The 16,476-nt window shown below is 49.2% G+C and overlaps 1 protein-coding gene across 1 annotated transcript in view; it reads left to right on the top strand.

Moving 5' to 3' along the window:
• CACNA1E (calcium voltage-gated channel subunit alpha1 E) overlaps positions 1-16,476 on the top strand; it is a 310,736-nt gene that overhangs the window by 240,550 nt on the left and 53,710 nt on the right. Inside the window, exons 20-25 of the mRNA XM_057315519.1 lie at positions 620-1,273; positions 1,705-2,018; positions 4,147-4,306; positions 5,449-5,578; positions 6,300-6,359; positions 7,112-7,218. Of these exons, the coding sequence (XP_057171502.1) occupies positions 620-1,273; positions 1,705-2,018; positions 4,147-4,306; positions 5,449-5,578; positions 6,300-6,359; positions 7,112-7,218 (1,425 nt within the window). The remainder of the gene's footprint in view (positions 1-619; positions 1,274-1,704; positions 2,019-4,146; positions 4,307-5,448; positions 5,579-6,299; positions 6,360-7,111; positions 7,219-16,476) is intronic.

The following is a 16,476-nucleotide window of genomic DNA, read 5'->3' as shown; positions in this document are numbered from 1 at the left end:
CATTAGCTCTTGTGGAAGAGAGCCACGGCACTCTTGTTTTTTGAGGGTGATGCCAACACGGGTCTGCTAGTCACCGTCGTCAGCCATCCTCTCATAGGATCAGACCGCTGTACTTCTCAGCCTGTGCTCCCCCCACCCCCCGCTGTCATCTGAGGAGCAGAGGACAGCGAAGGCAGGGGGAACAAAGGTCTCTGCCCTAGAATTAAGGGCCAGTGCTGAGCACAGGGTGGGTATAGGTAGATGTCCTGAGAGCAAAGGAGAACAGGGGAGTGCAGACCGGGTAAGCCTTTGTACCACTTTCCTGCAGGCCCCAGGGGCTCCGTCCCGGGCTGATGCCCACCGCCCTCCCTCGACGACTGCAGAGCAGGGATGAGAGTGGGAAGCCCCACATGCTAGGAGGCGCTGGTCCAACCACCTACTCGTGTGTGGCCCACTCTGCTCCTTGCATCTTTCTGTGCTTCCTGTCTGCAGGTCCTGGGCTCTCCCATTTGCTGCCCCCCCCCATGTGTCCTGCCCCTTTCCCATGGCCACTGAGGGCTGGTCTACACCCCAGTGGCTCCCTCCCTGGCCTTCAGCTGTCAGGTTCTGACCGTGGTCCTCGCCCTTTTCCCTTTGGCAGGAGGGAACGGAGGCGCCGGCACCACATGTCGGTGTGGGAGCAGCGCACCAGCCAGCTGAGAAGGCACATGCAGATGTCCAGCCAGGAGGCCCTCAATAAAGAGGAGGCCCCACCAATGAACCCCCTCAACCCCCTCAACCCGCTGAGCCCCCTCAACCCACTCAATGCCCACCCCAGCCTCTACCGGAGACCCAGGCCCATCGAGGGCCTGGGCTTGGGCCTGGGCCTGGAGAAGTGTGAGGAGGAACGCATCAGCCGTGGGGGGTCCCTCAAGGGGGATGGAGGGGACCTGTCGAGTGCCCTAGACAACCAGAGGAGCCCCTTGTCCCTGGGCAAACGGGAGCCACCGTGGCTGGCCAGGCCCTGTCATGGCAACTGTGATCCGACCCAGCAGGAGGCTGGGGGAGGGGAGACCGTGGTGACCTTCGAGGACCGCGCCAGGCACAGGCAGAGCCAGCGGCGCAGCCGGCACCGTCGTGTCAGGACAGAAAGCAAGGAGCTCTCCTCCACCTCCCGGAGCAGGTCTGCCAGCCAGGAGCGGAGTCTGGATGAGGGGGTACCCACCGAGGGGGAGAAGGACCGCGAGCCCAGGGGCAGCCATGCGGGCAAGGAGCCCACAATCCAGGAAGAACAGAGAGGCCAAGACTTAAGGAGGTAAGTTAGTCACAGGAGTGCCCTGGACGCATCTAGCCCTGCTGGTGTGAAGGATTCTTCAATACAGTCCTATCTGACCCTCGGTTTTCCCTTTTATAAAATGGAGACGATGCTAACGCACCCTTTATAAGATACACGTGAATATGATAGGTGATGGACTATATCCCCTTGAAAACCAGGGTCTGTTCTTCTAGGCCATCTCCTATTGGGAGCGGGTCATGGGCGGATGGATAGGAATAAGGCATGGACACTGCCTGGGGGTCTTATCTCCCCCTCTGCCTGGGTGGGTAGGGGTGGGAGGCAGCAATGCCACGCTCTCCAGCAAGGCTCTTCGGGCTTCCCTCACCTTTCCCTCTTGCCTGGCTCACCCGCCACTTGAGAACAGCTTCTTCCGATCTGAGCAGTAGCTGTCTCCTCCTCTGTCCCTTCAGGACCAACAGTCTGATGGTGCCCAGAGGCTCCGGGCTGGCAGGAGCCCTTGATGAGGCCAGCACGCCCCTGGTCCTGGCCCAGCCAGAGCTGGAAGTGGGGAAGGATATGGCACTGACGGAGCAGGAGGCGGAGGGCAGCAGTGAGCAGGCCCTGCTGGGCGACGTGCAGTTGGACATGGGCAGGGCCATCAGCCAGAGTGAGCCTGACCTCTCCTGCACCACGGCCAACACAGACAAGGCCACCACCGACAGCACCAGCATCACCGTCGCCATCCCCGACGTGGGCCCCTTGGTGGACTCAACTGTGGTTCACAGTGAGAACGCAGTCCCTATCCCTCTTCACCCTCACCACCCATCCCACCTGGGGCTGGGGGACCATTGTGACTCTGGAGTCACCCAGTAAAGCTACGTGAAAAACCCCACCAGCAGGACAAAGTCATTCTTCAGCAAGTAAATGATAGCAGTAGTTTTATCTTGGTTGCAGGAAAATAAGTTAGAATTATCTCCAGCTTAAATTTTGTCCATAAAATTTCCTTCAGCCTTGGCCCCTGTGACCAATATAGAGACTTCAGAGAGGTCACATGTGGTTTTGTACCCAGATATATATTCAGCTTTTTCACTTACCATGTGAATATTTGGTGGTGTTCTCCAGGACCTCCAAGGTGCCCTGTCACTTAGACAAGTTAGGGAATCTCCGATGGAGCAGGAAATGGCCCAAAACTGCTCCGTGTGGCTTCCACAAACCTGTTTCTCCAAGGCCTCAGTTTGTCAAACCTAAAGTGAAAGCATTGAATTGGGTGATCTCTGAGGTCTTTCTCAGCACTAACATTTTATGAATCTGTTACTCTTATCTACTCTTTTCTCCAAGGAGCTTTTACTCAGTTTTTATCCTAGATCCCTCAGGCAATAGATGTTAATCTCTAGACCTCAAAAGGAAAAGACAAAAATGGACCTACCCCCCATCCCCACTCTAACTCCACCCCAACCTCACTCCTGTCCTTGCTTCAACCCCGTCCCTTTTCCTCCCCTAAAAACATCCCTATCCCAGCCCTAACCCTAATCTCCAACCCCTATCTCTGCCCTAACCCCATCCCCACCCTAAGCCCACTGCTATCCCTATACTAACCCCAGCTCCATCCCTATGCCCCCCTCATCCCCACCCTAACCCTCACCCACCCCCATTCCTGCATTAATCCCACCTGCTGTCCCCAGCCACAGACCCCACCCTTGCTTTTTTCCATCCCTTTTCCCTTATTTTTCCATTTTCATAGTCTTCTCCTCTCCCTGTTTTTCTTTCTTCCACTGCTCCATCTCCATTCCTTCACCTTCTCTACACTCAAAATGCCAATACTGCTTTAGAAAATGAAGTCTCCCATGTCCAGTACTCCTGGGGTTGACTGGAGCATGTCTCAGGATTTCAGACAACCTCTTTTGGTGTCTGTTTCATTTTATGCTCTAATAAGTGCTTTGGACCCTCTCTGATGAGAAACATTAAGAAGTTGACAACCTTCCTCTGTTCCTGTTCTGGGGCTGGTCGATGGCCTTGGTCATAGGTAAGAGCATATTATCAGAGGGCTTTTGGATGAGTTACCTCTTGGAAGGACCCAGAAGGGGCCAGAACCTCAATGGTTTGCTGCTTGCACAGGGTTCCAAGGTAGAGCAGTTTGCTGAGAGAGAGCAGTGGGAGAGGCTGGCTGCATCCCTTGCCCTGCTCAGAGATCGTCCGCTTCTCTGCCACTTACCCCGCGCTGTTTGACCTGCATGTGGAGACGGAGGGTGGTGGCCCAAGAGCTCCACTCAGCCTTGGGCTCCTTCGTCCTTCCCGTCCTGGAGTGCAAGCATGGTCCCATAGAGGCATGAATATTGCATTGCCATTTCAACATTAATCACGACCAGAACAAGCACGGCCGGAAAGTCAGCCGCAAACAGTAATGGTTTCTTAAAATCTTCCATTGCAGTGTGAGATCATCAAAATGCTACAGGATTTTGAATTGGGAACTAGCTGTATGAACTTAGGATAGGTACTTGAATTCCCTGAGCTTCAGTTTTCCCATATATATAATGGGCAGAATACATGCCATTCAGAGTGTAGTGATTTGAAAATTCAGTAAGTGAATATAGCAAAGAATCTAGATTTTAGATATGTCAACTTTGTAAACTTCACAGCAGAAACAATCCTTCTGTGACCCTGGGAAACATGATTATTATTTATATGGCAAAAAAAGGTCATACCATGAAAAATTAGGGTAAGGGCCAGGCAAGAACGAGAGCAAGGGCTTAATTCAGTGTAATAGTGAACACCCCCAGTGTTTGCAGAGTACCTGGCTAGACACATTCCTCTGACCCCTTCCCCTCCTCTCTGTCCCATCCCCATGGGAAACAAAGGGCACCATTCTCACAGGCGGCAAGGTTTCTGATGATTTCAACATGTTCCTTTTGCAGTTAGCAACAAGACTGATGGAGAAGCCAGTCCCTTGAAGGAGGCAGAGATCAAAGAGGAGGAGGAGGAGGTGGAGAAGAAGCAGCAGAAAAAGGAGAAGCGTGAGACGGGCAAAGCCATGGTGCCCCACAGCTCCATGTTCATCTTCAGCACCACCAACCCGTAAGGCACCTTCCCGTCGCTCCCCCTTCGGTGCCAGGGTTAGAGCCAGGGGCGGGTGATGAGGAGAAGGAGAGATGAGGGTCCACTCATCCTCCTGATGCTTCTTAGTGAACTGTGGCCAGACATCTGAAATGTGCTGGGTGCTCACTGGGGGCGGTGGGTCATGGGATTGAACAGCCTCTGAGCTCTGGGCTGAGTCTACAAAGTAATTTGAGACAGGAAAGCATGAGAGATGTCATGAGAAAAGGACCCTATGCCTCTTATTCCTTTTATTTGGTCAGTAGGTTGTGTGGGGGTGGGGTGGGAGGAAGGAAATCTACTTTGGATGTGTCACCAAATATTCCAGTGGTGGACAGAACTGAGACTGTGGAGCCTAGAATAAATAGATCATCCCCTGGAGTTTAAGAGTATTGGTCCCTCTACCCCATGTGTGGATTTTGAAATGGGCATGTTCCTCAAAGCAGAGGTAGGGGCATAAGATGGAGGTGGCAGAGAAGATTCTGGAAGGTTAGACTGAACTGCCTTTTGCCCTGGAAATGAGCAAGATGTACGCATAGACCAGCTTCTGAGGCTAGGAAGACAAAAAGGTTTTCAGTGACCACATGAGCAGTATTCAGGCAAGGCTCTGGGAAGGAAGGAACTTGGGCTAAGGTATGTCAGGTCACCCAAGTCCAGAATACAGTCTATAGAACATAATTTAATCAGAATACCTGGAGCTCCTGAAAACCTGTTGCTGCTCTCATTAGGAATCAAGGTCTATTGTTACGTTTCTTGGTTCTTCTGATTTCCTTGCTATGTCCCAGTTTCTGTATGGTGGGAGAGTAGACACTGAGATACAGTGGAGGGTAGCGTGTGGCCATGCGGAGTGCGTGTCGTCTGACGCTGGCTGCTCCCATGGCTCAGACGTGCCTACAGATAATGTATCTTGGCTTGCATACTGCAGCCTCTAACCAATCTGATTACCTTCTCCCACTGGAGCTTTAAATCACGGGTGGTGCCTGCGAAATTAAATTGCTCTCCCCATGGCTTCCTCTGGCCAGGGCCTGGCTGTCTGGAGGAGGCTGATGTGCATGAGGGTGGGGAGTGAGGGATGGGGAGGGGAGGGAAGCAGAGGCAGTTCCGTTGGCTCCTCTGCCCCCCAGGATCCGCAGGGCCTGCCACTACATCGTGAGCCTGCGCTACTTTGAGATGTGCATTCTCCTGGTGATCGCGGCCAGCAGCATCGCCTTGGCAGCCGAGGACCCCGTCCTGACCAACTCGGAGCGCAACAAAGTGGGTGCACAAGAGCCATTTGCCCTGGGACCCACCCCTTCTCAGCCCCTCCCCATCCTAGTATTAAAGGTGAACTAAGGAAGGTTGCTGGGGAAATGAAGAAAGCTTAAGAAATGGCCCATTCCTGTTCCTCAGGGCAAAGTGTGGACCATTTCAAGATCAGCCCCTTCTCCCCCGTCTCCACTCCCCAGCCACACCACGTGCCCTGAGGCTTCAGCAGTGGGCCTTACATCCAGAGCCAGCCAGTCTTTGCAGCCACCCAGAGGCTTGTGTGGGGTGGGGGGGTCTGATGTCAGATCACGAGAGATGTGCATGAATTGGGGGAGCTGAAGCTCTACCCCAGGGAGCTGAGACATCTCCTGGAGGTCCCAAGGGTGTATGTCGGGAGGTATGACGGGGGAGTGGGTGGGGAGGATGGCAACTGACAAGGATTCCAGGTCCTAAAGGAGAGATTTGTGGGGCAATTGGGACCCAAGAAGTTAAGTTCTGGCCAAGGGGAGGGAGGAACCAAGCACTGACCACTGGGTCCTGAGGCTCTAGCAGAATGCATGACTCCTCTCCTCCCTGTGTCCAGCTAGCAGTTACAATCCCAAGCTTCTGTTCTGAGGTAGAAGTGACCTGGGGTGGGGGTGCGGGATTGCATGTGTGTGAGTAGACAGGAGCGTATATAGCGTGGTGGCCACACATGGTCATCTTCCCCTTCACCATATGTGTCTTACAGGTCCTGAGGTATTTTGACTATGTTTTCACTGGCGTGTTCACCTTTGAGATGGTTATAAAGGTAAAAGCCTTCAGAGAAAAGCTGGGCTCCAGGGTTTGCATGGGTCATGGGTCTGCTCCTTTAGTATAGTGCCCTTCCCCAGTGCTGCCACCTACCAGACAATGACACACCTCAGTAGGGCCTCTGGTGACCCCTCTTCTGGCCTCAGAATTCTGATGAAGTCTGTCATGACCAGACTTCATGGCACAGCATGACTGTGTGGATCTCTTTAGACTGGGGCAGACCTGTGGTTATGGCCCAGGGAAGATTCAGCCTGCTCTCAGGCAGGCAGAAATGTAGACAGGCGTGGGGACTGTACTTGCCTCCCCAGTGTGCCCCCTGGTTTGAGCCAAGGCAAAGGGTCAACTAGGGATGAGTCTTCCTGGACTCCAGGTAGTCCCAGCTGCACTCACTGCTTAACAGTCTGTTCCCCACTGCCCTAACATTTCTGTCTTGTTCATAGTCTCTCCCATCTTGGGTTTTCCCCATCTGTGCATATGTGGTGATGCCTGGTGCTCTGAGCCACTAAAGGAAGGAGGAATGTGAGAGCCAAGGAGTTTAGTTGAACCTTGGTGGCCATGACAAGGGGCCTTGGGCTTCATAGTTAGGTGGAGAGAGCCTGTGGGACCTGTGCTCTTGCTCTTCAGGTCCTTGTGTAGGGTTGATTGTGGAGACAATGGCTGTAGAGGCATTGACCTGGGGAGCCCTGAGCTCTGGGTGCATTGCCGGTTCCTGTGGGCTCATCCATGGCTGTTGACATCCTTCTCCTTCAGATGATAGACCAGGGCTTGATCCTGCAGGACGGGTCCTACTTCCGAGACCTGTGGAACATCCTGGACTTTGTGGTGGTTGTTGGCGCATTGGTGGCCTTTGCTTTGGCGTAAGTGTAACTCTTTCTTCTTGTTCAGTTTCCTTTTGTCCCTTCTTCTTGAGACTCTGAGTAATTTGAGGCCTTCTCCAAGGCCAGCGTGAGAGGCAGTTCACTCAGAGTGGTGCCAAAGAAAGCTGCCCTGGAAATCTGCTTCCCACTTGCCCTCTGTGGTGCTCCTGGGAGCCTTATAGCTTCAGCTCACTGCCCCACTTGGCAGCACTGGTGACGGAGGAGCCGTGGGAGTCCCTGCGAAGAAGTCAGAGGCCCTGGAGTTCCTTTCTTGGAGATAACTAAGCATGGGCAGGTGCTCACCATGTGGGCAGTGCCTCCGTGGGCTCAGGAAGGGACCCAGGGGACAGCTCGTGTACCCTTTCCTTTCTTGGATATGTCAACAAAGAGTCAGCTTGGAAGAAGAATGCAGAGGGTAGAACAAAGTTGAGGATCACAGACTCTAGGGTATGAGGAGATTCTCTGCTCATGAGCAGGGGTACCTCAGAGATATGTCACAGACATAAGAACCATGTTAGTATGTTTAGCTCCAGAATATAAGACTTTCACAACTTCCTTGGTAACTCACTGAGGAAGACATTCAGGTGACTAAACCAGGCTCATTACGTTTGGGAAATTTTTTTTTCCCAAACGTTGATCCAGCTGTAGCAGGTTTTCAACCACATGCTGGTATTTCCTCTGTCATCCAGCCAAGGAAGGGGCTCTCTTGGCCCTCCAGGGTATAGCTAGGAAATACACATGGTCAGGGCCTTTTCCCTAAGCTTGTGTAGAGTGCCCAGAAGATGAATGACAACCTTTTGGGCCCTGTCTGTACCTTGTGCACTGCCAGAGAGTTTCCCCCTTTTCCAGGTGGCACAGAAGACTTCTCTCTAGCCTCTCCAAGTACAAGAGAGGGCTGAGTCTTTAAGCGAGTCTGGCTACACTGTGATAAGGCAGAAGGGAAGCATCTGGGAGTTGCTGTCAGTGGTAGCAACTGCAAAAGGGAAGGGACAGAGCACCTGCAGAGGTTGGACCTTCCCAGGTCCAAGTGGTCAGAAAGGGCTCATCCATCCCCCTCTTCTCCTTAAACACCATCAGCTTCCACTTCTGTCCATCCTGGCCAAGAAAGAGGTGGAGTGAGAGTTAAGAAGGAACATTCCCCAAGTGCCTGAGGATGGGGAGCTCTCTATAGGAGAAGAGATGAAATGTCCCCAGCTGTGCTAAGAACTTAAGATCTTCCAGAACCTAGAAGTGGGCTATTTGCACTGCTGTCCCAGCCACGGGGGACCCTCCAAAGGAGAGCCAGGCTGAATGTGGTTGGTAGCCCTGAGCTGGACTGGCAGGACAATGTCAGTGTGCCTTGTCCCCCATGTGCACCAGTGTATTAAACCGCCCCCCATTAGACTCACACGGAATCACCTGTGTCTCTCACAAGACCTCCTATTAGACATGACTGAGCTATTTCCAAGGAAATTTCACAAAAGCATGGTGTTTTCCAAAGCATCTGGACCTCGTGTAAATTCTCACCTCAAGATAAAAATCAAGGCAACTCTGGCTCTACCAAGGGGACTCCCAGCTCCTCTTCCTCCTTCTTAGAAAAAAAAATCATTGAAGTCTTTTTCCTAAGGAGGCCTACTTACTTTGTTAGGGATAAATAATCACCCTTGAATTTTTAAAAGGTCAAGTTCCCTTCTCATGTTATCAATTCATTTGCATATATTATTCACCATATTGTTCTTTCTTATTTTGATCTCAGTAAAGTAGTTTGTCTCTCTTTGAGGAAACAAAAGTCAAGGAGGGAGAAGTATATGGGAGAGAATCCTCCCCATCTTTAGGGAGATCAGAGCTCACTGGGGTGGCAGGGCAGAGTGGGAGGCAGGTGTGGGCTATGGACTCAGGCAGGCCCTGCTTTGAATCCCAGCCCTTCTACTTACCTGCATCATGTCCTAGAGCAACATAGCAAGATCGTAACCCTCCTAACCGCAGTTTCTCATCTCTGAAATGGAGTCAAAACAACGTGTGTGGAGTGCTTAGCACATAGGGCGTGGCACAATGTGAATGATCAGTATATTTTTTTTTAATTTAAATTCAATTTGCCAACATATAGTACATCATTAGCTTTGATATAATGTTCAGTGATTTATTAGATGTTAATTCCCTTCCTTATCCTCCCATTTTCTCATCGCATCCTGAAGTCCAGATACTGGAGCCAAGTATGTATTGATATATAATGTGTGCAAATAGTTGAAGATGAACACAGGCTGGTTTCCAGGACTTGGTTGTTTTACATACACACACGTGCACACACACATGCACGCACATGCACATGCACACACGCACACTGACACACACCCTGGTAACCAGGCAGGTGTGTAGGTGCCCATGGGGAGGGGGTGAGTTTTAGAGGAAACCTCTGCATCCCTGCCTCGTGTCCACGGTCCAGTCGTGTCTCCTCAGATTCAGAGTGATGACAGTGGGCTGGAGGGTTGTCATCTGTCTTGTTCTTTTTTTGTGCCCTTTGAAAACATGGCGGTGGTGGCTTTGGTGCTGGTGGCAGGGGAAGCCTTAACAGCCCCAGAACCGAAGCCTCTCTGTGGGTCCTCAGACCAGGTACAGTGCAGGGAACCCCAAGAATCCCCTGGTTCTGGGGTCCACACTTACGTGATGGATTGAGAGTTATGATCCATCACTTGCTTTTAGTGATGTCACTTCCTGAACTTTTACTTAATTTCCCTGGAAATGTAAATGGTACTTGCTCACCCTTCTCCATCCACTGTCTTCTGTTACCATCCTTCCAAGCTGGCCATGCACATTTCCTCTCCCCTTTCTCCTGCTCATGGACCAGGCTCACAGCCCTCTCCTCTGGCCTTCGTCATATTGCTGAGGTCCAGGTAATGCTTTCTCTTGCTCATGCACCACGCTTCCTAACTCTCTTCTCTCCCCTTCCTCATTAAGGGCACCAGAGAATTCAGCTCTCCCATCATTTTGGTAGGGTTGGCCGGGTCCCACCTGCCAGCAGAGTGAGGGCCTGGCCTGGGGCACACAGCAGAAGGAAGCCTGTGTTGCACTGCTGGGCCATGGTAGGAGCCTCAAGCCAACAGGAAGCCAAATGTGGGGTTTTCTGCAGGCTTTTCAAGGACCTCCCTCCTTGCAGTTACAGCTTTCATCATTATAATCCATAAATTTGCCTCTGGGAATGTCCACCATTCACATGACCTTCCCCCTGCCCTATCTTGCTCTCCTCCTCCTGAGGAGAGGCTGCTGCGGAGGAGAGCGGACGATGATTGCTGTGGTAACACCTTCACGTGATGCCTCAGAAGTCAGAGGTGACTTGGCATCCCTTTCACTGAGACCAGCCAGGATCTTCTCAGAACCTAGCCCAAGCCCCAAGAGTAATACCCCTAACCAAGGGGAGGAAATGGCCTGTAGCTGAATTCTCAAAGGAAGCTGCGTGGTCCCCTGAGCCCTTCTGCAGAGGTCTGCACCTGCCATCATGTATGTTTTCTATAAGCATATATGTTGTTTACGTAGTGGCTGAAGAGAGCTCTCTCTCCTCTATAGCTGCGTACCTCAAGTGAGGGGATTGTTTATAATGTAAACCTGACAAATTCTGTTTGGGAACTTCTATTATTGACTTTTGAGGAGAAGGGAAAGGGGATTTCTTTTCTAAGTGTGGGCATCCTGGGAGATGAGAAAATCAACGGAAAGATACTCCATGGCACCTTTCCTGTTCCTCCCGGCACACTTTTACATTATAAAGCATTTATAAGAACACTCAGGTCTCCTGCCTCAGCCAGATACCTGTGTAGAGAGATGGGCAGAGTTTTGGCAGAGGTTGGGTATGTTTCTCCCTCGTTCCGCTGCCCTCACAACACCCCACTTTCTGGGCCATATGGAGACAGAGTGTTTGCCAACTATAAATGTCCTGACTGTGCCTTTTCCTCCTTGAGGTTTCAAGAAAAGTCTGGTGAGTGACTGGATCTGTGAAACCTTTCTCTTTTATCTTTTTCTAGCTGAAAAAGAAGGATTCTTCTGTTTGATAATTATTTTACACTGAAGGGCCAGCAACTGCTTTTCCCAGTTTCCTCACACCCTCTCACCATCGTGTCTGCCTCCCAGCCTCCTGGGTGGGACAACAAAGATGGTTCCAGCCTTGGCATTTCTGGGTATCTGCACATGAGGCACATTCCCTCACTTTGGGGCATCCTGCTGGAGTCAGCTGCCTCATTGGGAAGTCACGTGGCTCCTATGTCAGGTTGAGTTCATGAGCTTTATGGGATCGTGCTCAGTGATAGTGATGCCATCTGGCCCTCAGGTTTCGCATCTGAAATAGTCTAGTGAAGGGATTTGGACGGGCAGCTGGGCGGGGACAGCGTCTCAGGAGGAAAGGCAGGAGAGCACGGGGACGTATGTTTGTGTGTGAGATCCTGCGCTACAAGCCAAGCCCCTCATCCTCTTCATTCCCTTTGTTCTACAGCGTGTTACTTGACTAGCTCAAGTCAAGTCACCAGGTGAGCTTTCCTGGATTGGATTCTAACTAGTAAACTCACAGCGTGTAATGACTTGTCAACACAAACAATTTCAAAGAAAAAGAACTAGCAGTTCTTCTCCTACCTCCTCCCCTATCAGGGGCCTGAGCATCAGTCAGAGTCACGCAGGCTCTCTGGCAGCTGAGGCCAAAGCTTTCCCTTGCTGTTTGCCATCCTAGTGGGGCAAGAGGTAAGGTCAGGACTCCCTGGCACGCGGGGGATCTGGATCACAGTCGCACTTGGCCTTTAATTATTCAGTGCTTCGCCAGAAAGGAAAAGCATGAGTCAATCTCCCTCTTGATGCCAGAAGGAACCAGAATTCCCACATTAGCTTTTATGACATTCTTTTCATTGAAGTATGCTGCTTTTCTGACACTTGACATGCTGCCCTCGTCTTTCAGATGGATAAGGTCTTTTGAGTGCATTTCAGAACCAGCTGCAGTGGCCAAGCTGGTTCTGAATTCATTCAGTGAAATACACAGATAGAGACAATTTTAGATTTAGAAGGGCCCTAAGGAGCCACAGAATATGGTACCCTGGTTCTGGTTTTATGTTTGTAAAGGCGTGAATATGTGCTCTAAGAAAGGAGCGGAAATGCTAGTATGTACTTAGCCTCAGCAGAGCCCAGTAACCATAGAACAGACATTTCACGCTATACCTGACTCCTTCCTCTTCTTCACTCCCTGCCTCTGAGACAGTCCCCCTCAAATCTCACGCTTTGCTGTGGAACTTCTTTCTTGACAACCCCTATTCTTCTAGAACTGAAAGGGCATCTCCCAAAGGAACACATTAATCCTGGAGGGGAAAAAAAAAAAAGTGGACAAAGTCCTGCTTCATGCAAAGAAGACCCATTTACCACTGAGCCAGACAGGTCATCCAGTTCCACTGTTCTGTGGAAGAGAATGAAGGATTAAAATTAAATTTAGCCGTCAGGTAGCCAATTAACTGTGGATTTAGGATGCTGGCCGAGCTGGAATTGGAAATTTCCAGCAGTGAGCAGATAGAAAGATGTTGTTTCTCAAGACTCCAGCTTGAAGAGTCACCTCAAGAGTGACTTTCCCTGACTTTGTGCCCAGGCAGGGACACTAAAGATGATTAACGGCCAGGGACTCTTGGGGTGCCTAATGCTGTATTGTACCGAGCTGCCTTGAAAATGGGTTTTGGGATGAATTAGGAGGGATAGAGTGGGAGCCACATGGAGGGGGTGCCTGAAAGAAAGAGATAAGTTCTCAGTCTACCTGCTCTTGGCATTAAGCCCCAGCCTGCATGTTTTTTGATGAATGCTGGAAAATGCATTGTCTGTGATCTGCGGCATTGGTGCTGCTGGAAAATGTGCATTTGGAGACCTTTATCATATGGAGGCAATGGGTGTGAATGCCCAAGCAGTTCCCTTTATTAACAAGCACAGATTTGGGAGATGGTTGATTATAAATGGGATCTCAGCCTGTGGCCACATAAACAAACAAAATGAAACAGTCCAGTCAGGGAACACGGCCCCGTTCACATGGTAGCCAGTAATTTGGCTAACCAGCTTCAGATGTAAGACACACCCTGCACATGCGGCAAGCCTTCACAGATGTAGGAAGAGCTCAGTCCTGCAGCATTAGTAGAAATCCATCACCATGCCCTCCAAATTTAAAAGTAAGTTTTAGAGTAACTCAGAGCAGATTTTGTGATGGGACTAGGGAAGGATCAGCTCAGATCATGTGACCTGCAAGCCATCTGCCTAATCCACACTCACAGAGCTACAACCTAGCATTATGAATTAGTCTCCTGCTGGGGGAGCGTATTGGCTGAACTTTAGCCAGTGCCAAGGCCTTCTGGGAAAGATCAGCAGATGAGGGGTCTTGGGTATGTTTAGAATATGAAGACTAGGAAGCAAGACAGATCAGGTCACTGTTCCCCAGCCTGAATAACAAAACTGCTAGGAGATAGTAAAGTGCTTTGCTGTCTCTTGCTGCTTCTCAGTGCTTGGACCTTTTGGGTAGAGTATGGTGCTGTGTTTTGCGAAGGAGAACGTTTTCAAAGGCAATAATGACTGTATTGGGAGCTCATTGAGGTGCATTTGTGGGAAGGAAAGGATTATACACTAACCAGTTATTATAGAATTAGTGCCCTGGTCACAAAGCAAAGGAAGTTGGCAGAGTTGCAAAGGATTTAGGGCTCATGGGAGACCCCAAGCAATGCTGAGGTAGGGGTGAGGAAGAAAAATACACAAATACATGAACTAGCCTAACCAACAGGACCTAGACAAGACAAGTACAGCATTTCCACTGGTCTTTAGAACTTTTAAAGTGCTTTCACATTATTTATTTCATTCGTCACTCAACAGCCCTGTTTTATAGTTGAGAAGTGGATTGCTTGAGACTAACTGTTTTGACTCATTTGACTAGTAGCAAAACTAGTTCTTTAACAGCTGGTATTTTTTATTTCAAGTTTAGGGGCTTTCCCTATTACATTAAACTCTCTTCTACCTCTGTTGTTGTAGTTTGGTGCAAGCCATTAACCCCTGTAAACTCAACTTGGTGGCTTGGTATGGATCTCTCCTCAGCCCTCAGATCCATCTGTCTCTGCTTGGAGTCAGACAAGACCAATGGACCAGGTGGAGAAGGGCATCCCTGACCTTGTCCATCTGTTCCATCTGTACCTTTTTCTTTCCATGAACACCCACAGACCCTAGGCTGATTAAGGCTAAGAGGATAGATAGCTCAATATTTGAGCTCAGGAACTACTGGTTTCTTTTGCTGTCCCTTCTTTGGTTAAAACCTTCCTGTGATTCACATCTGAAAAGGCACTGTAATATCATAAATAAGGACATAGATTTCAGAGCCTGACTTAGGTCTGAATCCCAGCATTATGAATTATTAGCTGTCTTAACTCTCTGAACTTCTATTTCCTCACGTATAAGTGGAAATTAAAAATAACTATATTTTGGTCTTGTGAGAATTAAATAAGGTAAAATATATTCAGTGTTCAGTATAGTGCCAAACCCTTAGCAAGTGCTTATTAAAGTTATTATTGCCTCCGCAGTAATGGTTCCGACATTTTAGCAAGGCTCAAGGCTCCTCACAGTGTGACCTCCTGTCCCCACCTTACACTCCAGCAAGCCTGTCCATCCTTCTAATGTAAGAGATTCCTTCAGATCCCTGTGCTGTTCTCTCTGGGGCTCACGGGGGAGGGCAGAAGGCCATTCCACTTAGAGGAGGAAGAGTTCTTCAGAACCTGATGTCCCTGCTCTGCCCACCATGGAAAGAGCTGGTTCCTTGTGGAAATCAATGTGAGAGCATGTCCTTTGAGAAAGGGAGGACCTAGAAGCTGAAGAGTGAGATTACTGTGAATGATGAGTGATTATACATGAAATATCTGGAGGGCAGCTTGACAATTGAGCTGGAAAAGTCTCATCTTTTACTGATGAGACATAAGAGAAATGTGGCTTTTTTTTCTTTTCCTGGAGGGTAACAGGACCTTACTGAATAAGAAATAAGTAGGAAATAAATGGGAAAATGGGTGGCCCAGTTGAGTCCCAATTAAACGGGGACCAGTATATCCTAGCACGTGAAATTATCCTCAAATTTTAACATTAGAGTCAATTTTTAAACCTGATAAGTTTCACTCATTAGCTAAGTAGTGTAAAAAAATTCTGATTATACATAGAGTAGCAAAGACCAACAAAGCGTTATCAAATGATTATATTTAAATGATTCGTAAAAAGCATATGAATTATTTCAAAAATAATATGCCTCCGTGAAAGTGCTTGAAGAGTTTGTCCTCTTGGTTTGATAATATGTTTCCCTTGCAATCTCGTTGACTTTGATAATGGCTTAAATAACTCTCCTATGCATGGATTTGGGAAAGGTAGTTTGGCCTAGCACAGGTGTAAATTATGATATATATTTTAATTAATATTAAATTAATATTGGGGCTAAGTTGTCGAGACTTTTCTGAACTCCGTGGTTTTGTTATCTAGTGTTCCTTTCATTTCAAATGGCAATTTTCAAATCCATGCTGAACATATGTTAACAAAACTGAAAAGCAAGCGTGCTTTTCTGCAGCCACTCAAAATCATAGCTTTTCAGTGGCTCCTCTGCTATGAGGGACCTGTTTGAAAAATGTGCAGAGCAATGACTAATCTTTATTTTGCTTTGGGCCGCTGTCTTATTATTATCCCTGGCTCAACTTTGTGGGAGTCAGCGTGGGACAAATGTCCCCCCACCTCCACTGTACATTGGCAGCTACAATCAGCTGTTGAGATCAGAGTGTGCTATTAAGGAACCCCATTTTCCAAAACAAGGGACACAGAGATCATACAAGCAATGGGTCAGAGATGCTCTTTGTTCCATAGCAGAATATTTTAGTAGCATCCTGGGGCAAAATTAATTATAGAGAACAAATTCTGTCCTTTATCCAGGTGTGTGGGAAGAGCAAGAAATTTGGGGCCTTCCTTCCTAAAATGGGCATCTGTGAGTATGAACCTCTGAGAACCCGTTCAGATGCTACTGGACATAAAGGTCTCAGAGTTGAGGACCTGGGCTAAGCAACAGGTAAAAGCCTGGAGTGTGTCACCCTAAATCACCTGCCCATCCATTGATCCTACTCTGTTCTCTCATTTTAGGGATATGGAAGATTCTCCCTAAGCTTTTCCTCAAGATGAATGTAGCCTGGGGAAAGGAAGGTGACCTATGTAGTTGTTTTGGTGAAAGTTTCAATCCAATGATTGTATTTTTCCCATGGCACGTAGCTTGCAATTATA

Source organism: Ursus arctos, unplaced genomic scaffold, assembly GCF_023065955.2.
Source record: "Ursus arctos isolate Adak ecotype North America unplaced genomic scaffold, UrsArc2.0 scaffold_2, whole genome shotgun sequence".
Taxonomy (NCBI): domain Eukaryota; kingdom Metazoa; phylum Chordata; class Mammalia; order Carnivora; family Ursidae; genus Ursus; species Ursus arctos.
This window is presented reverse-complemented; position numbering and strand designations above follow the sequence as displayed.